The sequence below is a fragment of the Daphnia pulicaria genome, chromosome 7 (assembly GCF_021234035.1).
Source record: "Daphnia pulicaria isolate SC F1-1A chromosome 7, SC_F0-13Bv2, whole genome shotgun sequence".
NCBI classification, from domain to species: domain Eukaryota; kingdom Metazoa; phylum Arthropoda; class Branchiopoda; order Diplostraca; family Daphniidae; genus Daphnia; species Daphnia pulicaria.
Window position 1 is genome coordinate 13,490,937 of NC_060919.1, and position 25,569 is coordinate 13,516,505.

General features: G+C 42.7%; 2 protein-coding genes across 5 annotated transcripts; both read left to right on the top strand.

The window, feature by feature from the left end:
- The first annotated feature begins 3,680 nt into the window (after positions 1 to 3,680).
- Positions 3,681 to 14,134, top strand: LOC124350565 (RYamide receptor-like). 2 transcript variants are annotated; one of them, XM_046801330.1, is made up of 7 exons: positions 3,681 to 5,463; positions 8,014 to 8,322; positions 9,977 to 10,045; positions 10,162 to 10,299; positions 10,909 to 10,915; positions 11,979 to 12,880; positions 12,924 to 14,134. In XM_046801330.1, exons 1-6 carry the CDS (start codon positions 4,771 to 4,773, stop codon positions 12,848 to 12,850), a joined length of 2,088 nt encoding a protein of 695 aa, XP_046657286.1. In that variant the 5' UTR covers positions 3,681 to 4,770; the 3' UTR covers positions 12,851 to 12,880; positions 12,924 to 14,134. The 2 variants fall into 2 exon arrangements, with proteins under 2 accessions (XP_046657286.1, XP_046657287.1); XM_046801331.1 differs by lacking the exons at positions 10,909 to 10,915; positions 12,924 to 14,134 and having other exon boundaries at positions 11,979 to 12,776.
- A 436-nt stretch (positions 14,135 to 14,570) lies between these two features.
- On the top strand, positions 14,571 to 22,387 carry LOC124350582 (heparan-alpha-glucosaminide N-acetyltransferase-like). 3 transcript variants are annotated; one of them, XM_046801352.1, is made up of 11 exons: positions 14,571 to 14,802; positions 15,683 to 15,854; positions 17,404 to 17,534; positions 17,675 to 17,808; positions 17,887 to 18,139; positions 19,365 to 19,472; positions 19,548 to 19,818; positions 19,901 to 20,198; positions 21,495 to 21,681; positions 21,798 to 21,910; positions 21,999 to 22,387. In XM_046801352.1, the coding sequence occupies exons 2-11, from the start codon at positions 15,708 to 15,710 to the stop codon at positions 22,178 to 22,180; spliced, it is 1,824 nt and encodes a 607-aa protein (XP_046657308.1). In that variant the 5' UTR covers positions 14,571 to 14,802; positions 15,683 to 15,707; the 3' UTR covers positions 22,181 to 22,387. The 3 variants fall into 3 exon arrangements, with proteins under 3 accessions (XP_046657308.1, XP_046657309.1, XP_046657310.1); XM_046801353.1 differs by lacking the exon at positions 14,571 to 14,802 and adding an exon at positions 14,809 to 14,920; XM_046801354.1 differs by lacking the exon at positions 14,571 to 14,802 and adding an exon at positions 15,047 to 15,257.
- Positions 22,388 to 25,569: the final 3,182 nt, after the last annotated feature.

Below are 25,569 nucleotides of genomic sequence, written 5' to 3' on the forward strand. Positions count from 1 at the left end.
CTGATTATTATATTACGCATGTCTCTTTCTTCATCTGTGCTGTGTAGACTCTTGGCGAACTAGTAGATACGAGTTTGAATGACAAAGACGGAATTAATAACTTGCTGTCGCCGGAAGAAAAGCAGCCAACTTGGGTACACAAGGAACATCGCATGCTAGTAGGTATATAGATGAGTAGACATAGTCTAGAGGATGAGGGTGATTATTAGGATCGGATTACACGCGCCAAGACTTAATTAGATTTCAGCAGGTCCCAAAAAAAGAGTCTTATACATAAATCGCAACAGACTCTATAAACTAGATCTGTTTTCATTCCTTATATAGTTGTCCAAATTTTTCATCAGCCATCCGCAGCACACGTCAGCTTAAAATTCAGTTTCAATAATTATATCTATATTCGGCGCTTTTATATTTGTTTTAGAAAAATGGGAAAGCCTAAGATACTTTGCCAGCATCTTCTGCATTTTTTTTTTCTTTTAAATAATAGGAGCCTCTTAATGAAAACCACAATTAATTGAAAATGATATCAACAACAGAATAATATGCCTATAATGAAATTTGCTCTTGGAGAACTGACGAATATCGCGGCGGGTCCCAAATGAAAACTGATTGGAAAGGTTCAAGCTGCTTGATATTATCAAGGCCCTAATCACGTCGACGTCCTTATTTTGTTTTCCACGTATCAATTAATTGTATATATGAAATTGTTAATTGACTCGGCGAATGTATAATATAATGTGTTCCCTGTCGTACCTTGATGGGGCATAGTACATTCTTTATTGGACTAGTAACTATATCGCAAGTCGGATGGACATAATCCGTCGGACGTCATTTCAGCTATTAGAAGCCATAGTGTGACCGGCCGGCCGCTATATAATTTATAGACGCGGGCACGTCGTGAGCGGATATGACATCTTCACACGAGTATATACGATGCTGACGCATTCCAACCATCAACCGCAGCAGCAAATAGAATACGGTTGGTGGCATCCATCATATCACGTCCTACAGGTCCCCATCATGCGAGACGTTTGTACTGTACGTACACATCAGATGGGTCGTCCGTCGTCCGCTGATTGGGCTGTCACTTTGGACTATGTGTGTCGTGTTGCCATGGCGACTGATTTCAGCTGCTGACTTGGGTGCTGTACTGGAAGACGCAGTCGGCCAAGATTGTACGAGCTGTAGGAAGAAAGTTGATACACGGTCGACTCGTGCTGATGTCTAATAGTTTGGTGATGTGTTTTAATCGAGTGGCGTCTGCTGTGAATGTCGAGAGTGCAGCATCCACCGACGAGGAAAAGGAAGAATCTGCGCTAGATGATACGCTGTTACATTATGCACACCCATCAGCATGTATAGCGGAAATGTATACGACGTCAAGTAATACACGACCGCGCCCTTATTCATCCTCTCCTAATTCAATTCCATTTCACTCTGCTGGCTCTGCATTTATCGAGAAATTGGATTGAACGTATATAGGCAAAGTAGCTTACAGTCGATCCATTTCAATCTGCACACTTGAATGACGTATTCCTGTGTGTCTATTTCGATTTCATTTTTTCCAGCCAGCGCTATACAAAAAAAGCATTTGAAGAGGATGGAACTTTGTTGGAGGGGGGAAATTTGTGTCGCTCTTTGATTCGGCGCAACCGCGGTGGCTGTTTCTTTCAACCCCCATCATCCACTATATAGATTCCAATCTCTTTATTATATATATAGATAGACACATCTCGACGATGGCATGTCAGCAGGCCAACAACGACCTATAGCAGCATCACCAAAGAGCGTATACCGAAGCTATACTACAGATTTTCCTTTTCTATTTGATTTCGCTTTGATATTGCGCGCTGTACAGGAGCTCTCTGGTCTATCAGATTTCTTGTTGCATTTCCCAACTGTGGGAGATCTTGTGCGATGGCTATACACACCGTCAGCAGCAGCAGCAGAGTAGCCTATACATGTACTAATACTTCTTCTTTTATATGCTGGGTCTCGACGACCTTTTTCCCTTTTCAACGCGACGACAATCTCTCTCTACTGTGCCTATTCAAAGGGGCGACAGCATCACTGATTCATTTCCAGTCCATTGCTGCGCCAGCCGCCGCTCTAATGGAATAGAATGGAGAGGAAAGAAAGAATATTATTATTATTATGTTACTGCTGCTGCTGCTGCGGTTGTCTATATACGTTGATGCGCTGGGTCCAATTCAATTCCCAATAAATTCCCCAGCACACACAAACTGATTTGGCGTGTCCGGGGTGAAAGAGAGGTCGACTCTATTATATAAATAAGATGAAACCATCATTTTCAGTTTCAGCTGGACATGCCGAAATGTCCGTCATCAGACTGATTCGATTCCATTCGCATTGTCGTGTCCTGATCGACCCCATCAACCATGTCATATACTAGGCGTCTAATATTATTTTGGGAAACGAATCGTTTCGTCACTTGCAACTGTGTGCATAGAGCAGCACAGATTGTATATAAGTTATTCAAGATAACACGGCGATGTGTATATATAGACTAATGTATAGACATGAGAGCTAAATTGGGTTTTAATGTCCCGTTCATAAGAATTTAAATATATCAATTTTGGATCACCTCAGTTATTACATTCTGTGGTTGGGGAACACTTGAAATGTGGTTGAACTTCAATAGACGACCATTGCGCAAACCTGTATACTGTATAGCAAATCCTTGTGTTTAATTTGCCCCCATGCAGTTGTCACCACCAAGTTGTCAGTATAGTGGCTCCGGGTTATATTCAGTTGATTACATTATTAGGTTGGCCGTACAACTTTGCTTCTGTCTCTATCAATTCTTAATTGAGAGGGCAGCAATTTGCTTGGTGCTGACGTCTTGCCCACCACCACCACCACCACTATCATCTCAACTATTGATAAGTTGCGCCAACATCCAACAATCAGTTGGGTTCCTTGTTTCCGGCCGCGACAGATTGACGACACGTGCCCTTCCTGGAAAGTGGTTCAAACTGTTAGATTCGCCGCTGTTTTAGATAAATTCAATTGGCACTCACGTTCGGGACAGCCATAAACCAGTCGAAAGACACTCGAAAGCAAAATCACCTCACAGCACACGAAAGAATAATAAAAACTGTCTTATTCGATGTAGACGAGAGAGCAGAGATTGGTTCATTCACAGTCCTATAGTACTCGACTATACTGTAAACATCATGCTGGAGGAATACCAACTAGGTGTTAAGGCCCCCCTTAACACAAAATAAATTAATACAAAAGGGGGGAATGAAGAGCATAAAAGAGCAAAGAGCACTCAGCAGAAACGTAGAGAGAATGGCAAACGAAGCGGAAGGTGGTGGGGGTTTTTGGGGTCGGATTTTCGCATATGGCATATGTAGGCTGCTGCCTCTGAGACTCTCGTCTTTTGAATCCATTATACACAGTCGACACTCGACACTCGACGCTTTATTCCCGCAAAAACAGACTTGGGTCTTATAGAATAGTAGACACGCATCACTCTAAAACTACATCAGGGCACAAGTGCTGCTGGTGCAGCATAGTATAGTTGACGTCGTCGCAATGGACAGCAAGAACTATACAGCAGCCACTGCTGGGTGTGTGTATAGTTGTGAAAATCCAGGAGCCCCTAAAAACCACCGACAACTTGCAGCTCGGCTTTAGTCGTCGTCTCACCCCACGTCAGTTCACACAGCTATACTGGATCGGGGCGCGCGTGAGCTGCCCATTCCTTGTATAGCCGAGCTTTTTTCTTAGAAAACCTCCCCACGTAATCTCATCAACTCCTATTTGGGTGCACCATCACTTGATATAGGACAAAAGTGCCTGTATAATGACGTTGGTTAATCCAGCTTTTCGATTATTGCTGCGTTTATCACTACCTTTGGGCTTTTCATCCCTTATCGGAGATTAGCTTTAGACAAAAAGGCGCTACCATATCCGCAGTTGCTGATGTGTGCCAGGATCAACGACGATAATATGCGCGGTTGATGTCATTCCCTACTGATTTGCTCCTTTCAGTGCTGCTGGGTGAATAGCAAAAGTGTAGCCAATATGAACCGTCAAGCGCTAGAAACCGAACAAAAAGTGAACGTTATTCTCATTAAAAATTAAGGCCAACAATTCGACTGTTGGATGATCTTGTGAACCGCGTTCGTGTATTGTGCGCACACAAGTTGGTCGCTTCAAACTGGAATTTCCCCCCAGCCTGTGAAATGTTTGAAAAAGGACGGCCGAGAGCTATAGTCTTATCGAGTAGATCCCGTGATTAAAGTTCAACACCCAAGCAGCAGCGCCAAGGTATATCAATTCCAGCACCTCCTTCTATTTCGTCCGCCTATATTTTTGTCGGGGTTTGCTGTGTAGAGATAAGTGGGCGGATTGAGAGAGGCCAGCATCGCAGCATCTTGCGTTCATTCGATCGGCCCAGTCAGCACATCATCGCTCAGACTATTTAATTATTATTACCTGGACTCTGTTTTTCTCGTCTATTTCTATTCTACACGACATTGGAGTGTATAGGTACAGCCTTCTCCGCCCTATTGTGATCCATCGCGGCAGTGCGTCGGCGTCGTCATCTCTCGCGGCGACTGTGCTGCTGCTGCTGCCGTCACATCAAAGTTGAACGGGTCGTGTCGTGTTGAATTGGGTTCGATTGAACATTTCCCTGTTGGCGTCAATCGCGGCAGCTGCTGCTCATCTTTGACTCCTCACCTCCAGCTCACATGAATTAATTGTTAATTGTCCGAGTGTGAAAGAACACAAAAGGCCATGGCCATTTACGACGATTGGGCCGTCACGGCCGATTTGACTATTGGTGATGTTCAAAGTGCCGCTCCTGGCATCAGCATCAGCAGCGGAATTAACGCAAGTGACGTGAATTTCCTGACAGATGTGATGATGCTGCCAGTCAATAATACCAGTGATGGATCGTCTCAATATTATAACAATGGCAGTTATTCCAGCTGGATGAATAGCAGCACTTACTGCAGTGGCAGCATCTCATTGACGGACGGCGGCGGTGGCGACGTGAATTGCTCCTGGCTGTGCCCGCCCTGGAACGAGACGGAAGACTTCAGCGTCAACGCATTCACGCCGTCGGCCTTTTTCCAGGTCATCATCTACAGTCTGTACAGTGTCGTGTTCGTGCTGGCCCTGGTGGGCAACATGGTCGTCTGCGCCGTCGTCTTCACCAGCATCCGCAAGTGGACCGTCACCAATTTCTTCATCGTTAATATGGCGGCCGGCGACATTTTGATGGCCTTCTTCTGCATCCCCTTCACCTTCCTGCCCACATACGTTTTACTTTACTGGCCGTTCGGGGCCACCATGTGCCGGATCGTCAGCTTCTCCCAGGCCGTGTCCGTCTTCGTCTCTGCCTACACGATGGTGGCCATCAGCAGCGACCGCTACCTGGCCATCGTCTACCCGCTCCGCCCACGCATGACACGTAAACAGGCCAAGGTATGTGCCAACATAAACGTTTTATATTTATCGCGTGAACATCATGTAAGCAGTTGGAATTATTTAGACGCTATGGGGATCGAGAGAAAACTACGACGTCTAGCGGCGCATTACTATTGAGCACGTACGTGTTCACACGTGAAATATGGCCCAGCAATGCGGGATTTCTTATCTTTTATTATTCGGTCCGATCAGCAGCTATCAAACTGCTGCAGGCCATACATCCGTGTTGTTAAAAAATAAAACATGATTCACGTTCGGAATCAATTCTCTAATCGTATATAACACTGGGCGAGAGATGACGAAAGGCGGGGCACGCATGTCTCATCGGATTGGGGATAACAAGGTTGAGAAATGTGTGTTGTTACACATGTTTGGTTTTGTTCTTTTTTATTTATTAAATATGCGATAGTTCGTGCGCTGCTGTGTGACATCTTATCTTTATTTATGCTGGCTCGTCACCATTAACAATCACCCCCGGGACAGGCCAGAGTATACAAGTCACGTCATTTGTCAGTTATTTACATACTCCCGGATTATTTTTCTCCGTGAACTGCGTGTGTGCTGGTATCTGTTAAATTATAAGCCACAACAAACTATGCGACTATTTCCTATTTTCCATCGATTGACGCTTGCGCAAAATAATAATGTTTTAAATGCATAGAATATTTGAATTCAATCGATATCAATCAACCATCGGCTGATTTTAAAATTTCTGTTATTTCTTGGCAGCAAGCGCCAACGGCTCCAATGCGATTTCCCGCAGCGATTTATATAAATTAATTTGCATGTGCTAGCGTTGCAAATCTACTTTTGTCAATATCTACTTATCTAGTTTTATCATATTATCCGGTTTTATTCGATTTTATTATGTATTTTTTAAAGACAAAATCAATGAAAAGAACTCGATAATAATTTCAGAAAAACTTTCAAGTCAATTTTCGACTCATTTTGGCAATCTGGCAAATGCTTATTCGAAAAACAATCCCAAATTGCAGACTTCGATTTTGCCAACGTCACGTGAAATTTCTTTTTCTTTTGAAATTTTAAAGAGTACGAAAAACATGCTAGAAATCGTTGATAAAACCTATAAGTAAATAGTTTGTGCACCTCACAATGGACATTCTACCAATTTTGGACAGGTATGTTGGTCTGAATTTTGCAAACCAGAGTGAGAATGAATGTTGGTTGTATTGTAAAAAGCTGGCAGACACAGACATATAGAACACTTTCTTTGTTGTCAAAGGACAAGGCCGAATTAGAAGAAAATGATGATCATTTCAGGCTTCTCAGAGTTTTCTTGGCCAACATCATCCATGTGAACAAGTCACTTGGTGGTTCTCTTTGGTGAAGCCAAAGAAACACTCGGACCTAAATCAAGTCTTGAAAGTCTTTTTTTTTATGCAGCGAGTTCTAGGAATTTGTTTAGCGGGTTTTTTAATTCAGTTTAATAACAAGATAAAACTGTTATATCATTTCGTTTATGATCTTGTTTAATACCAAAAACTAAATTTTTGTTTCATCGTGTTACTTAAGAAAAAATCAGATTATTGAATTTAGTTGAATTTAGTTTTTTTAAAACTTTATTGCAAGGCTAGCATGTGCTCGACGCTAATTGACAGATGAATTCATCGAGCTTGGTACTAATACGCCATTTCCAGCCAGTCTTCCGTCTTCATGACTATCCAATGGCTCGTGTTACTAATTCTAGGGTGATGTAATTCGAACCGTGTCAGCAGCATCAGCCAGGCATTGGAAATTCTATTGACTCATTTTCGAGCAGGATAATATTATACGATGCACGTGATGGTAACTATGCCCCCCGGCTCTTGAACCCTATCCATTATTTCAATAGAAATGGAAGTTTATTGAGTTAATAAGGAGCTAACGCGGGCTGGCAACTTAGTCCAGCATCAAGGCAGTGCACAAATGAGTGTTGCTGTAATGTGAGACTTGCGTCATATCGCTCAAATTGCGTAACAAAGCCTCCGCAAAGCCAGCCAAATCCGATGCCTTCACTCTGCAAGGGGAGCGTATTAGAATATTGATGGATGAAAATGCGGGAAAGACGAGGAATTTTAGATTTCAACAAAAGTTGTACTAGGACAACAAAGTTGCCACTTGGATGTGTACGTAAGTTTGGGTTTACAGCGTCTTGAAATGAGAAAATAGCTGGTCCGACAGACAGAAAGTATCGTCTTTGATATGAAACGTGTAAATACTCGCATTTCTTCCGTTGATAAAATTCCGGTAAATATTTGAAAGCGGCCAGAGACGAAAGTGATGAGAACAGAGCGTCTTTTTCTCTCTTTTTATTTCTTTTGGCTTTTCCCCCCCCGCTAGTTCGTTCGTGTTGCTTTTAAACGTGCAACATTGCTGCTGCAACAGCCAGCCAACTCCTCGTGCAATCAACAAACGAAACGAGCAGCTTCTTCTTTCTCGGTATCGTCAATGCCGCCGCTCCCTCTGCTGATGTTTATGACAATGAAGAACGCCTTAAGTTGAGTTTCTAATTTTACAATCGTTTGGTATTTTTATTTTCTTCTATAGTGGATCATCGTGGCCGTTTGGCTGGCGGCCTTTGCGACGGCCATGCCGTTGCTCCTCATGTCCAAGCTCATCATCCCGGAGAACAGCAATTGGCACATTTGCTCCGACCGCTACATTTGCACCGAAGTGTGGGCCGACCCCATCCAGCAGACGCAATACACGACCGTCCTGCTACTCCTGCAGTATTGCTTCCCACTGGCCGTCCTCGTCTTCACTTACGGCCGCATCGGACTGGAAATCTGGGGCAAGAAAACGCCGGGAGAGGCCCATCAGCACCGCGATCTGCGATTGGCACGATCCAAACGCAAGGTACTACACATCATCGACTCTATCTTGATCGATTTTTCTTTGCGATTTTGCATATAGAGTAGAAATGGCGAGATTGTTCCGGGCAGTCTAGTTGGAATAATAGAATCCACGGTGCAAACTGGGTCGTATATATCTGTGCTGTGTGTGTGTGTTGTGTTTGTATTCCGTTCGTTTATACACTCCGGCACGTAGCGCTATCAGCGGGTGGGCGGATTGGAAGAAACGGGTGCTAGTCTCTTGGCTGTCGGGCCCAGCAAAATCTCTCGACGTGCACCGGACAGCACCTCTCAGAGAGAGTCATCCAAACAAGTAAAGATTAAGTATATACACACACGCGCGCGCGCTAGCAATGCTTCCGGATCAACAAGGAGTTGATTATAGACAGCACCAAGGCCGGCCAACTAACAACAGCAGGAGTTGTTTGTTTGTTCATTGACTGCGCTGCTGCTGTGAGACTGCCGACCCTGTCATATAGTTGCTATTAGGAACGTACATGGCTACAGTAGGTTCGTGTGTGTGTGTCTACGTGCTACTGCGTGCTCGCTAGACAGCTCAGATATGTGTACACATGTATATGATGTGCGTGTGTGTTGATTCCAAGTAGTCAGGGGTGGGGGGAAAGGTCCAGCTGAGCCAGAAGACGCTAATTTGGTCTCCATCGGTCATCATCTCCTCACATCCCCCACGCGCTGCTGAAAAATTCCCAGAAAAGCAACTGGAGAAATTCGGAGGCGCTCACTAAAAGCTATTATCGAAGGGGCAGGGGCAATAACTATGACAGGAATAACAGGACGTAAATTGGTCCGTCGTGACCAAAACAAAGGACATATCGAATATGTGAATACGACACAGAGAAGAAGAAGAAGGCCGAGTGTCTGTCGATAGGCACAGCAGTCTCCTGATACATGTCGCAACGGTTATTAGTTGCCATCTTCTCAGGTCTAATAAGATGTGAACGAAGATAAGTTGTTATTGCCGACTGATGATGGACTTTTTTGTCTTTTCTGGAAGCGCTGCTGCTGGCAAATTTTATTACAAGACTCTCTTTTGTGTTCCTGGTAATGGCTACAAAAAGCTTAGATACTGAGAAGTAAAAGGGTGGAAAGAAGAACGACCCCCTTTGATAGAAAGAAAAAAGACAAGAGAGAGACGCTAATATTACTAATAGGACACGCAAGTGAGCGGCAGCAGCGGGAGAAGCCTAGCGCCAGATCAACTGGTGCTGCATTATGGGAAAGACGACGCATGGCTACTGCCAGACAGCCAAAAAAGAAGAAACAACAAAAGAGAATCTCCCAACTGATCAATATATCTCGGGATAATAATCAAGTCTCCCAGCAGGTTCCCCCCCAGCTTCGATATCTATCCAACTGCGATCTATATTGATCGTGACACTTGACAAGATTCCGTCTTACCCTTTTTCCCACGGCTATGGACATTGGCAGTAGCGGACGACAATGATCCGCATGTGCCGAGCTGTTCTCATTATTCTATCCACATTTCGGATGATTCTATTTGACTTTGGCTGATGGAAATCGAAATCAATTCAAATCAATTCAGTTCCATTTGGGTAGCTTTTGCTCTATCTCTTTCCTTATCCTGCCAATATTATAAAAGATGACCCCGTCTAAAATGAATGTTTTGGATTCTACAGATGATCAAAATGATGATTATCGTCGTCTTCTTCTTCGCCTTTTGCTGGCTTCCTTTCAACCTTTTGCAGGTATGTTTTTCTCGTATACATTTCCTTGAATATGCACGTCAAACAAATCTAGACGTAATAAAAGGAACGAATAATATTATTGATTTGGGCGGATGGTGGATCGATGGCTTATACAGATCATCGGAGATCAGTACCCGGCCATTTGGACGTGGAGCAAAATCAACTTTGTGGCTTTCGCTTGCCATTGGCTGGCCATGTCGCATTCGGCCTACAATCCAATCATCTACTGCTGCTTCAACTCAAAATTCAGACAGGTAAAAGCGCCAGACAGACGCAAAATTCATTTTTTGACATTTTCTATTTAATCCCGCCGGCTGCGGCCCCAACCGACGCCTCTCACGCATCTCTGACTCTTTGAGTCTATATAATGCAATCATGATGATGTGCGAAATGTTTGCTATTAATTGCCGCCGACGTCTGTCGTCTACTCTCTCCGATATTAAAACTAGACGAAGGCATATAATCTGCCCTGGCGGCTATATACCTTTTTTGGGTTTTTTAAATAAGTCTTTCTAGTCGACAGGCTCCCGATTTATTCCTCTTTAAATTAATGACATCATAGATGTAGTAGATGCTAGGTATAATCTTTCTTCGTATTGGCTATATTTGAATTAGCGTAGGTTGCTCTCTGATCCTCGAAAAGAATCGATTCTCCGTTATTTTTGTCAACTTGTTGTCATCTGGCTGCTCTTTTTTTTCAAAACTCGACGCCATCTATAGTTGCCCTCCTTTTAATGCGATAAGACGAATCTCATGAATCATTACATTTAAAATGGCCATGCGCTTCTCTCTCTCTCTCTCTTATATTTTCTCTCTCTTATATAATCTTCCCCTCACTCTATCTCTCTCTCGGTTGACGAAAGACGAAAGGTAAGCCAACTCAAGACAAATATATATCATCTCTAGCCTTCATTTTATTCATTTTTATTTTTTTTAAATCTACTAAATATATATAACCTGTCCTTTTTTCTTCCTATTTGGTTCATCCCTCCCGCTTGCATTTGCTGGGCAACAGATATACACGAATTAGAGAGACAAAATCATCGAACCCCCTCCTGTGTGTGGATACAATCGCGTCTGGAAGTTGTGTATAGTACGCATCAAGTACTATTACAAGTTGGTTTTTTCCTCGTCTTTCTTTATTGCCGGCCAATCTGTCTAGGATTCCGGCCCAAACAAGTTGCCAAACAAATACAAAACACAACAAAACAACTTGCATACGTAACTGTATACCCTCCAGTATTATATACTCGGATATAAAGGGCGGATGAGACTATTATATAGCTGATCTAAAACATAATATCTATACATCACAAAATCCCCAAAGAGCAACTACATAAAGGACTAATGGTTCCACTGCATGAGGTGCGCACGGTTTTCCGTCGAATTCTTATTTCCCTTTTTCCGTTGACGACCAAGTAAATCGAATCAAAAACCCCCTGCTGTGCTATGAAATACTAATCATCCTTGACCAAAAATAACCCAGGCTAATAAACCTGTGATGTACACGTTGAACTTTCTCTCCTTGTGTGCACTTATAAAAGCTTTGAAGCTTTTATTTCCCAAATTAGATTTGTTTTTGAAACATCAAATCGGTCCCCTTGTCTCTTTATCCTATTGTGTGTCGTTTGTTATAGATTTCTAATCGTTTGTTAATCTTCTCTAAATTGTTAACATCTGGCGAGTGTGCGTGTGTGTCAAACTTTCATCTCAAAATTGAATCGAGTATTTTGAGCCTTGGTTTTATTTCCCTGTGTGTCGATACGGATCGAGTCTTTCATGTTTTATTATTTTTTATTATCGGTGGCCATTTTTGCTTTTTGTGACGTCGAGGGAGCGATGTTTGACTTCCGCTTGATTGGCGCAATTATTAGAATATGAAATCAAATCAATTGAAATGACTAATTGTTTTATCTGTCGTTTTTGCGCCCAGGGTTTCCAAGTGTTGGCCGTGCGTTGTGGCTGTCGCTGTTTGATGGAGAGCGAACGGGAGTGGAACGACCGAACGGCGGGCGACTGCGACTGTTGCGGCGCCCGTCTGAGCGGCACTCACGGGAGCGCCCATGGCGATCACGGCTGTGCCCCGCTCCAACGGGTCAACACCTACACGACCTGCACCGGCGGCCACAACAACCATTTAACTCAACCGCAGCAGCAGCAGCAGTCGCAGCACAGCAAGAACTTGTCGTCGTGCCGCGTCCTATTGCCAAGCAGCAGCAACCACCACCACCACAACCAGCAGCATCAGCCCTTTACCGGGCCAGTGGCCTACAAGTCCAGCTACTCGGGCCGTTTCCAGCATCATCAGCAGGAATCGGCCAGCAACGGCGGTCCTCCACGCGCAAGGTGTTGCTCCTCGTTCAACAGCAGCGGTGCCAACTCAGCGCAGCGCCGCTACTCGCCGTCGTCATCGTCGCCGGCCGTTTGCGGCGCTGCCGTGAACAGCAGCAGCAGCCGCTCCGCTTCTTCAGCAGTTCGCCCGCAGAAGTTTGTCTTCCGCACCAACTTCCCAACGCAGCAGCAGCAGCAGTCGTGCCAATCAGCCCAGCAGCGGCTGCTATCTGGTGCTGGTTCGCCCACGAGCCTCACCATCATCAACCCATCCGGCGGCAACACCACGGCCGAATCGCACATTTAAAGGACAGCAGCAGCGGCAGCAGGGCCCACCTGCAGGCCAGCAGTAGGCGCAAGTCCCTCATCAACAGCAGCACCACTGGCGGCCGCTCCAGCAACAATTACAAGAACAAAAGAGATCTGTCAGCAGCACAGTGGCAACCACCACCACCACGCCCTTCCAGGGTCTAAAAATATAATTAGGTTCCGTTCTTCTTCTCATCTTTCTATCCAGCCATTGATGGCGACTCTATTCTTCTTCTCCTCTTGTTGTTTTGACTTTTTTCACAGCAGGAAAAGGCCGTGTGTCTCTCTATTATTATTGGCTGGCTCTTCTCTTTGCCCAGCGTCAAAGAGTTGCGATCCAGTCAGGCGTGAATGACTCATTAGTCTTAGATAAATCCATTTCGAGGTTTCCCAGGAAATTTATAAGGACACATCAGCGGCGCTCAACTTGGCAGCGCAATATCCCTCCTACAACTTTGGAATCAATTCTTGTTACAAACATGTGAGGAAACTATTATTATTATTATTACAGAGAGATCCGTCGTCTGTGTGTACAAATGTATGTAAATGCGTTTGAAAGTCAAAGAGCGAAATGGTTAAACAGAATGGCCAAACTATTTGGCCAATAACTGCGCATGAAAAGAGAAAGGGAGCTCAACTTTTCTCGACGTTTTCCCTTGACCCGTTTATCGACCAACTTCGGAGCGACACGGCCCCCCCGTCTTGTACGTCCGACTGATTCTATTTCTTGCTCTCTACCACGTCGTCGTCGGTTGGACTTTTGACCGACTCCAAGTCAAAGAGAGTGTGCCCTTGACCCTGTTTGGTTGTGTCTCTCCTTTTACGATTCCAACCGACAGTGTCGTCGTCGTCCGTCTAAATCGGCGCTCTGATTAGATCAGACAGCGTTCGCCCTCATTTCTCACCTTTTTCTTCTTGTTTTTTTTTCCTTCGTGTTCAGTTTAATCGCCACTTTTGTGATTTGGAGGAGGCAATTATGATAATATCGGTGTCGGCGTATTACACAAATGTGGCACCCAGTCCAAGTCAAATGGTTTTACACAAACGTGGAGGAATGTACAAGATTCTCTCTCTCAACTATTGGCTGGCAATCCAAACTTGAAAGCTAAACTATATAGACCCCTTGTATATTTATAACTCGAGTCATTTCTTTTTCATGTCAAAGGTTCGTGAATTTGCCAAAAAACAGAGACTCTATAAACTATATTATATAATCAACATGTTTCTCTCCTTCCACCCTGTACTCAATGTTCTACTCTAAATTGAATTGTTTCTGATCAAATCGCTACAGGCCTACCTGCAATTCATCAATGGTGTCTACGCATGCCTGTATTACGAAGAAGCTAATTCACGTCGATGTGTGTTAAACTGGATGCATGCGTTCGTCGTTGACGTCAACACCTTTTGTACCTGCCCAAGACATGAAACAATATGGAAACATCTATTACACATTGCCAAAAACACAAACGAGTTTGACTTTCAATATCAACTGGTCCTAATTTCTTTAAGAGGACATGTGGAATAATCGAGCAAGGTCTAACATTGAAATATTTCAGATCGATAGCGAAATGGAACGAGCGACTTGTAACAAATTGGATCTGGTTGACTTTTCATTTGGATTTGAACTTGAAAAAAGAAACGGAACAATAACTGAATATACTAGAGGAACGTATAACCTGTTGGTGAAATGATTGTTTTTTTGTTTGTTTTTTTGTTTTTTTTTCATTTTCTTTTCATTCTTTTTTTTCTTTCGATGAAATAAGAGCAAAAGGAAGTTGTTGGAAAATGTGATTGGAAAAAAGACTCTCCTCCTTTTGGACGCCCGGAGCAGCTACTGAGAATGTTCGACCTCTTTTATAATATACACTCGTCCACTTGTTTCTTTCATTCCGGCTGCTCCGTTCTCTTTTCGATGAGTTGACTCGCAACGGAAGGTGACGCCGGGGAGCAGTTAATAGATCACGGCAGTGTGCGTTGATTGTGTTCTAAACTGTTTGTTGTGCTGCTGCTGGAAGAAACTGCGGGAAGCTGCGCACTTTGCCAAATTAAATCACACAGACAAGCGAACAAAATAAAACAGTGCCGCCAACCGCTGTGGTTCTCCTGCGATATTGCCGGTGCTGTCCAATATATATATTTATTGATTTTCAATTTCGTTTATAAATCAATCGAATCAATCTTCAGTGCGAGCGTTGCAAATCGTTTTACCAATTTCTAGTTTTATCGTATTACCAGGTTTTATTCGATTCATTTAATTTAATTTAGTTTTATTTTATTTTATTTGTTTTAAATCATTTTTATTGACATTAAGACAAATTTAATAAAAAGAACTCGAAAATAATCATTTAAAAAAACTTGTCAATTTTCGGCTCATTTTGGCAATCTGGCAAATGCAAATTCGAAAAAAACAATCCCAGATTGCACATTGCAGACTACAATTTAGCCAACGTCACGTGAAATTTCTTTTTCTTTTAAAATCTTAAAGAGTACGAAAAAATGCTAGAAATCGTAGATAAAACCTATAAGGTATTAGTTTTTGCACTTGGCAATGGACAATTTACCATGTGGACAGGTATGTTGGTCTGAATTTTGCAAACCAGAGTCAGAGTGAGAATGAATGTTGTAATGTAAAAAGCTGGCAGACACAGACAGAGCTTTCTTTGTTGACAAAGGCCAGGGTCTGATCAAAGAGGATAAAAAGATAAAGACATCATTTCAGACAACTCAAGAAACTTTTCCTTGTCCAGCATTATCCAGGCGAACAATTCACTTGGTTGGTGAAGCAACACTCTGAACCACGTACAGTGTGTTCTAGGAATTAGTTCATCAACTTTTTTATTTAGTTGTAAAACAAGATACAACTGAATCATAAACAAAATATTATCTTGTTTACGATCTTGTTTAAGGCCCAAAACTAAATTTTTATTTCATTTTTTATCTAAACCTAATGATTGAATTTAGTTTAATGTCGTTCTAAAACTCGATTTGCAACGCTAGTGGGAAGTTCCTCTCGACCGGAAAAATGCCGAAGCTTTTCGAAGATCCTGGAGTGGACGAATTCCGTGGATTGAATTTACGGAACCTGAAAATCGATGAGGCCTGGATGGTGGTCACCTCCCACTTACCCCGACCGACTTGGCTCTACGTCCTGTCGGATGACTGCGCCCAAGTAAGTCTCGAGTGGACAATTTATATCGATTAACTTTGACTTAACTCTATTTTTCTACCGTGATAATGCGCACTTTTTCTCCCGTACGGATCGTGTCACACTTTTACGGCAACTGGATCCTGGTTTTTTCCTGTTTGTAGAGTGTCTTGAATCAATATAGTAGGGGGGCAAAGTAAACTTTCGGTAGTGATGTCGATCACGCTAAGCGTTGACTCGATTAAGTCTCCCACACCCGACTATTAATGTGATGCACTAGAAAGACGAGCTGCTGGGAATTTGAGAAACTTTAAAGAATGTGGAGGACATAAAGTAATGGAACACATAGAAATGTAGACATTGTCTATTTGGGGTGTCTGATATCGACACCAACTAGAGCTAGTACAAGCAAACTTAGAAACATTATTCGAAAATCCCGCGCTTTGAAAACGATGCTCACTTTGTAATGGAATCGCGTGTTTTGACATCCCCCCCCCCCCCCTCGCGAGATCGTTGTGCTGATGACGATAAACTGAAATTAAGACCCAAAAGCTGATGTTTATTCGTTAGGTGTTTCATCGCCGGTAGTTTATAAATTGGGAAAAATCTCCGGGAAGTTTGAATTGCTCTTCTGACAGAGCCAATCTCTTTTTCCTTGTAATGGAATGACAACATTATTATTATTAATATTATTATTATTATAGCTCAAACAAGGTCTTGCCAGGCTTCTTGGGTTATCGCGCTTTCTTTGATACATTACACAATTCTGTCGTACACAAACATGTAGCGATTGGGAAAAGTCATTTTTCTGTTTGACATTTCCCTTCCGCTTTTCCTCGAAGAGCTGACGACGAATGAATCATACGATACGCTCTACTATTCGTTATCATTGCTGCTGTAACGCGATAACGGCCGGATAGTGAAAGGTTAGACTCTGGAAAAAAAATAGATGCCTACAGACTCTTGAAACGTGCAGTGCCTTATTTTATTTCCCCCTCAACAGTTAATCAAGAGGAAATGTAGAACTTTTGTTATTTCTTCCGAGAAGAAATTGTTAGATATTCGTTGCTGCTCTTGTGAAATAATCATTTTGACTTCCCGTCAAATATTGATCACTCTTCCTTCATCCACCCACAAGTTTTTCTACGTTGTAACGGCATATCAGAAATTCTGGTAAGATGACAACGTCAATGAATATTTTTATTTTCTAAAGAGAGCTGAGCTTAGAAATCTTTTTTTTTATAGAAACCCGGTATAGAAGCAATTTAGCTGAGGCAATCAAAACAGTTGCGTGGCAACTCATCAGTCTTAGAAATGATGTCAGCGTTTCAACTTCCATGGGAAATGTATCGAAGAAAATAAGCCGACCGTAGATTTTTCCAATACAAACAGACTCTTCGGTGATGTTTTTCAATCTTTGAACGTACGGCGCAGAGAAATAAAACTGTGATCGATACGACCGATGTGGGCCAACCTCCTCAACTTAACATTTGCACACGCATGTTGAATACTATCCGGAGCAGAAAGATGATTGAACTTATGTTTTTGCCCCATCTCTTTGACGTTGATCCAGTGCGCTTTCAAGTTGCTGTCCTCCGTTGGTGCCGGAAGTAACAACAGTTTAAAAATGGACGCCACCCATGGCTTGACGTTGCGCTTCAGAGACGACAACTCTTCAACCTACGCCCCTCAACTCGGCGACAGGTAACAAAATATTCCATCCGGATTTTGTATCCATTGCAGTCGAAGTTTTGTCTAGTCTACAAAAAGATGTTTTCGTACCCACCAATAAGAACTAGTGGGTTTCTAGCCAGAAATTATTATTATATAATACGGTATTATAGCAATAACACGCTCTGCCAAGTCCACGTTACCATGGGAGAATTCGGGGTCTATGATGTGAATTTGGACTCGACGGACGCTGGCCGGATCGACTGTCGTTTCTCCACTGCCAAGGAGCCTGTTGATATCTACGCCCGTAAGCCTATACTCTACTATTATTATTATTATCATATCAAGAAACTGGAAATATTTATTGCACTCACATAATTATTAGCTTTGCTGGCCTGCTTCCTGTTCTACGTCGTGCTGGCCTTTCTGTGGATTGGCGTCAGGGCCGTTTTAAGGCGAGGCTATTTCGACGGTTGCCTCTGCGCTTTGAAGTTGAAAAAGAGACAAAAGAAGACGTCAGTCGAAGGAAATGAGAATCCCGGAGGATTGGCCGCTCCCACCATCGTCCCGGCGGTGGCAGATGAAATAGCTCCGAAAAAGAAGAGCTCCCGACTCAAATCTTTGGACACATTTCGCGGGTGAGTTGACAAAGATGGATCTCCTTTGAGGGAAACCACCAAAATGTTTTGGCCCAGCATTTAAATAGAAAGGCGCCGATTGGACGAAGACACATCACGTCGTTAGAATTCTCACGTTCACCCCCACCCCCGTCGATCTATAGCAATGCAAATAAGAAACGGTATTAGAATAACAAAAGGGTTTTCCATACTACAGCAGCTAGACATTCAATTTCCAAACTTCTCTTCCATTTTCCTTCCTATATCCTATCAGATTTGATTCAGCGCAGCAGAGACATGGTAGTTTATAGGTCTATTTATATATCGGAAATCGATTGATGCACATGCACAGGTTCATCCGATCCCCCTCGTCTTTCATCTCTTTTCTATGTACTGTCAAGTGCCGGTAATTCAATTTGCCTCGATGTAAGATTGTCTAGTCTGTAGAAATGACTGGGCTTCCGCACAGCAATAATAATAATAACGACATTTTTCTCTGAGGCTATATCGACATCATTTTTAGCTAAAGTCTGTGCAAACTAGGGAAGTATGGGAGCAATTAAAGGATCTATAGCAAGTTACAAGTAGTACATTCAGTGACTGTGTTGTCTATTTCTATCAAACGATTGCGCCATTTCCATCTTCGTTCTCATCGACCCAAATCGGCAAGTTGAATCAATACATAGCGTCAAATGTAAGATCCTCTGGGGAATCGCAGCCTTGCGAATGATGCGGTCCGACTTATCGAAACCGCATTGCTCTAACATGCGTCTCAATCCAGCAGATTATCATCATCATACAGTATAATTATCGTACTGATTGGTATTTTCCCAATATTAAGATCCCCGCATTCCCGTGCACGTCATATACGTGATATTGGAAAGAATTAGAACTACGTACGCATGCGGCAGACACCACACAGTCGACAAGAGATGATATAGCGGCTAAACATTTCATTACGCAACAAATCAGATTGTTGCGCAGCGCTCGGCGGGCGCATTCCCCAGAGGCTTTTCACATTTTCGACATTCAGCGCGATATGCATTTTTCGCTTTAATGAAAAATGTTGTTTCGCCTCAAGCCCACTTTTGTGGCCCTTTTTTACTGTTACTGGCAACAAATCATCAATCGAATCCGCATATGGAAATGTGTGCTGATTTATAAGCAGCCACAACGGGAATTACTTTGCCAAATGTTGAATAAATCTTTTGATTTTCAAATATCCCGCCATTTTCTTTTTGTGTAGAATCACCATTGTGCTCATGATCTTCGTCAACGACGGTGCCGGTCAATATTTCATCTTCCAGCACGCCACTTGGAACGGACTTCAATTGGCCGATGTCATCTTCCCTTGGTATCAATTTTGCTTTCTCAAAAATGATTATCTTCCATTCAACTCGTTGGATTATAATGAGGCCATTTATTTCAGGTTTATGTGGATCATGGGCGTTTGTATGCCCATCTCTCTTAGATCCTCCCTGCGTCGCAAGGAGAGTAAGCTGACCATCTTTGCCGGCATTTTACGTCGTTCGTGTCTACTTTTCTTCCTGGGCATCATGAACAATTCACTCGGTGGTCCCGTCGACCTGGGCCGGTTGAGAGTTCCAGGCGTACTCCAGCGCTTCGCCATCACTTACTTAGCCGTTGGCACTGCCGGCCTCCTCTTGACTCCAGCCGATCTCTCGGCTCCTCATCCATCAGTATTTAATTTCACATTTCATTTCCCGTTTCATTCTTCAGTGCAGCCTAATTCTTTTTCTTTTGGAAATGTTATGCTGCCAGAGTAAGGTGAGAAAAATGTTCCAGGATATCGTCGTCCTCTGGCCGCAGTGGATTCTCTTCCTGCTCCTGGTTGCGGCTCATTGCTTCATCACGTTCTTCCTACCAGTTGAAGAGGGCTGCCCAGTCGGTTACTTGGGTCCCGCCGGACTGCATTTAGATAATGCGTACCCCGGCCATTGCATCGGAGGCGCTGCGGGATACATCGACCGACTGATCCTCAGCGTCCAGCACATTTTCAACAAACCAACTACCATTGGAGTGTACGGATCCGGACCGTACGACCCAGAGGGGATTCTAGGTAAGCCATTTATCATCATTTCGTTCCAGCATCTATAATCACGCCTCTTATTAATCCTTATATTCATTCCCCTGCGTCTTTTATTATTAGAGAGAAGGCGATTATGCATAAAGGGAATATATGAGACTTGAGCTAATTCCCGACTGTCTGCCTGACAAAATGGGAGTTTTCCACTTTTTCCCATTGGTATAACTTTCTTTTCTTTTTTAACAAGGGATGTGTAATGTGTATGGCCTAGGCCAGTCTGCATTGATCACTGGATCTATTGATCAAACAGTCTCAGAGAGACGGGACCTGAATCCCGATGTGAATTCTTTTTTTAACTTATCGATTCTGTTCGACCTTTTCTACTGTCTGGTTGACTAAGACATTACACATTAGACATTACACACATTTCATGAATGATTACATTCGAGAAGGCAGTCACTAGGAAAATGTGAAGTGCTAAAAATACGAGCAGAATCGAAAGTGTTTCAAGAGATGTACGCACCAAAATGTGTACGGGCAAAACGCAATTATAACACAGCAGAGAATCTCAATTGGTTTCGCACACGCGCATCCAGACATTATTTATTTCCCTTCTATATAGAATTCGATCTGTATATATTGCTCCTGGAAGCCACAGATTTGTGTGTGGCCTTTCATCTTCCACGCCAGCGGGCTTCTTGATTTTATTTTCTTTCCCGATTTCTCCGCCTCTGTATCTCTCTGTGCTCGTTGTTGGCCGCCTCCGACGGAAGATTCTCTGTTGTGTGTCATTGCGTTTGATTGTGCCAGAGTGCACAAGTGTGAAGGACGAATAGAGGCTGCTGACGAGATGCTTATTGTGGGGCGGAGATCTAGACAGTTTCCCGCTGATTAATCGCGCAGCATGTCACTCTGTTTTTATTGTTGTGTGCGATGAGAGACGAACCACATCTGCCAGTTTTATTTTCCCCCATTCCGAATGGGCGACTTCTTCTTTCATCGTCCTAGAGACGTCGCTCATCGGTGCAAGTCTCTGATTTGATTAGAAATCACCGCCGCGGACTCTTTTTGGAAAAAGATTGTGGCCGCTATTATATAATTCTTTTCTTTGACTGTTGCTTCTTTCTTCTCCAAATCAGATTGTCAGTTCCTCGACAATCGACATGTAACCAGCACCTGCTAGGATCTATAATAGCGCCACAACATCAGTTTCAGAGCTTTGTTTAGCGTTTCTCAGAAGTGCCATCGTCTCTCGATTATTACGCCGATGCCATGAATAATGTTTTCTTTTCTTTTCTTTTTTTCTGCGTGGCTATATTTGAAATTCAGGTTCGATGCTGTGCACCTTTCAAGTTTTTCTGGGAGCCCAGGCCGGCATGACACTTTTGATCTTTAGCGGATGGAAGTCGCGCCTCATCCGCTGGTTGGCCTGGTCCGTCTTGACTGGATTAATTGGCGCTCTTCTCTGCCTGGCGTCGCAGAACGACGGCTGGATTCCTGTCAACAAAAATCTCTGGTGAACTTACCCAACTGTAGTTACGATTGTGCTGCATGGGCATCTAATTAACGCTCTCGGCAGAACTTGACTATTAGATGCGCGCATTCAAACGAAAACCAATTGTTGTCTTTTAGGTCGCTGTCTTTTGTCTTGGTGACGACGAGCTTGGCCTTTTTCCTCCTGGGCGCCTGCTACTGGCTCATCGACGTCCGAGAATGGTGGAATGGCGCCCCTTTTCTTTACCCCGGTATTTTTATTTATTTATTTCGATGAGTTTAAGGAGTTCAGGATTCATATTTGTCGCCTTTTCGGATTCAACGCATTGGAAAAAATAGGAATGAACGGGATTCTGATGTACTTGGGCCACCAAGGAGCCTACAGCCTCTTCCCGTGGCACTGGGAATACGGTCCGATGAACACGCACTTTGCAAAGCTGGTCGAAACACTTTGGGGAGTTTCCCTTTGGGTTCTCACTGCGACTTGGCTGTACCACAAGAAAATCTTCTTAGCCCTGTAAACGCTTTGACACGTGTAACATATTCACAAAGTAAATATGACAGGTCCCTTCCTGCTGTAATCCGTTTGTGGTTCGTAGAATCCGTACGAAATGTAAGAGAAAGGAATGCTAATTCATTGGACATCTACCACCATACCGTCTATCCACTTTAATAATGTTATTTATAATAATTGAAAATTGCAAACAATAAAATGAAATATCTCATTGCTATAGACACGACAGTTTGTCTTAAATTCCCTCTTGGCTTCCAATTAGGAGTCCTCTGGAGGGTCTTACTCTTATTGTGGCAGTTTCCAAGTCATTATCTGTGGGTTTCCTCTGCAAATTTTTATTTAGAACTTTTTTATACTAAAAATACCTCCGCGGATGAGAAACCGCTTTTATTGTTTTTGATGAGCGTTCTGGATTGAGATGGTTCGATTTTTAATGACTTTTTCGATCGATATCTTAAAAAAGTTTGACTATTTAAAAATGTCGTCTGCTTGCAAGTTACGTATTGTTTATTTGTTTGCAAGTTTCGAAAAAGAAAAGTTCCTGAGATTACTGAGAAAATGGAACGATTACTTGTTTGCTGGAAACGTACGTAGTTGCACATATATAATAATGAAAACAAATAAATTTACAAACATGTGCTCTTTGTGTCAACTCTGAACTCTGGTCACGTCCCTTGATGGAATCGCTTCATACTGCTTCATACACAACTCCATGCTGCTGTTTGACAGGTAAATTAAATTAAGATTACGAATCGAATGACTATGGGAGCTGAAATAGAAAAGTTAAACCTGTTCCAAATTTGTGACTATTAGTTCCTGTCTAGCATTCAACTGGGTATAACTATAGCATTTGTGCTGTATGCCCCCTGCCGATGCATGGCAGTTGGTTTCCATTATGCAACTTTTTTCTTTTGTGCAGATTTCACAACTGTGCCAGCCCTTATAACCACAAGAGTATATGCAAGTTTTGCTTGTGCTGAACCTGCATGTCATCAGCAACAATCTTAATTATAACATCGCCTGGGTAATGATTTTTGTTACCTTTTTTTAAACCTGTGAATAGACATTTTAATGACATATGACTTGCACAAGTCTATTACAAGGAAACCTTAAATGATCCTCTTTATTAACAATTAGGGTTTACCCACTGTTTCATTTTAATTTGTTTTTTCTGTCAATAATTTCTTTATAAATTTTTGATTTTCTATTTAGATAAACATCATCTTTTCTTATTGGCGAAAACTACCAGCCGAGTGACGGATCTCTTCTTCTCCTTTCTTTAAATGTCTTCGTGTACACCCATGTGAGTTGTGGGTGTATTCACGAGGGCGGCTTTTCTCCTATCCCGACTGGTGGATTCAATTTTTTTTCAGCGGATGGATGGAAGCACTTGTGGATGGATGCCTGGTCGTATTTCCCAAGCTTAAAGGTAGAAAACATCTATCCTTATATTCTTCTTTTTTTTAACTGTTTGGTGGCGTTGGAGTACGATTATTCCTGAGCTATAGGCAGTTGACTGGAACTTTTTCCTCTTTTCTTTTCTTTAGCTACTCAATTAGGGTTTATTATACTTGAAACACTTTTAGACATTTTTACGAGCAACGAGGGACCTGCCGCCCCACCGACACCTCCTCTTGTATGCATCTAGCAGAGTCTATTTTATGCCATTTATTTGTCTGATTATTCTGGCTATATAACAAGTTGGTATGCCTCAACAAGTCAACATTCTTGACATCAATCATGAGCAGCTAGCGATCGCAACTGGGAAACCTGCAGCATCAGTCACGATATTAGCGCGTCTAGTCCCGGTGTAGCTACGAAACGTTCACGGTTCACAACCATTGCCTTTTTAAAACAACTTGTGACCAGAAAATTCTTGGAGAGTGAAAAGCCGACCGTGAATTTTTAAAAAGGAATCAGAAAAACAAATTTCTGGCGGTTTTGATAATAAGGATCTCTGGGAACTCTGCGTCGCCCGTGACTTGCCGTCAGTCCGGAAAAATAATTCAGGCCTCTCCGTCGACAGCCGAAAATTTATTGCGCACGGCACACACACACATCAGTCGGTTGATTTGTTGCCTTCTGGTTGACCCATATTCGATTAACACACACTGCACTACTACTGACAATGTCGTTGCTTCAGTCGGCACAACAATACAGACCATCTGTTATACAGTTGTGCCCGTCAGGTGGCCTTTTCCCATACATATTTAATTAAAACCATGTTCTACGACGGTCAAGACAAGAATGAAAATCTCCAGTTTGCTTCTGATTCAATTTTGAGAATAGACGGAATAACATAATACAGACGCGAGCAACTGTCTATACGATGTGTGTAACATATAGCTGCAGGCCCAATAACTATGCATGCGATCCGTACATTGTTTTTAATAGGGATGTACTCTTATCGAGTTTAGTAAGTTACGTAACCAACGCCCTTTTCTTCACATCTCCCGCGGGTTATTTATTTACGCACGTATTCTCCAAGTGGTTTAGCTTCGACGTAGCTGTTTAATGTACTCGCTCTCAGCATAGACAACAAAGACACGTCCAGCAGCACGCTCAGCTAATATTAGAAAAATCGATATCAAGTCTGCTTACGTTGGGCAGCATCCTCATATAAGCTGCTGCCTATATTTATCTTTCATTTCGGACGGGAAAGCAACACGAGCCCTTGTAGGCGTAACCCAACTGATGTATCAGGAGCCGAGTTCGTCAAACTTGTACAAGTTTCCCCCTTTTTTTAAGTAGCCTAGTGCTATTATATTACGACCGCCGGGTCTGCTATAGATAACGAATAACCTAGGAGGAATTGGGGTAAACTGTATGTCCAAAATAATTTCTTATGGTATATAAACTATGGGCAGCACAAACAATACGCTTGTGCACGCAAATATACATCCATCTTATCCTAATTTATACATTTTGAATAACGACAATCGTTAGCGTCGACATTTCACACCTTATGGTATATTTGCCAACGTCCGAGAGATATTGTCGCCTTCGTTTATGTAACGCAGTTGATATATTATCAGCCCGCATTGTACAATATTGTGCGTTATTTTGTTTTAATAAGCCGCAATTTAATCTCAGGGGGGAGGGAGCTGACGAGACCAGCAGCATTCGAAATTTAATTTTCTAATAGTCCGCTGGGATTTTCCAAAAATTTCATAAAGTATCTTAACTATAGATGATGCTTTAATACATTTGATTTTTATTGATTAGACCGGATTAGACTAAAAATGAGTGAGTGACGAATATTCCAGCACGTAGTTTCATGTGTCTATAATTCGACGTACAGCATAGGTGCCAGTAGTGGTGGCAATACTAGGTAGTATTACCTAGTTTTACCTAGTTACCTAGTATTACCTAGTTTTTTTTTCTCTACTTTTACCT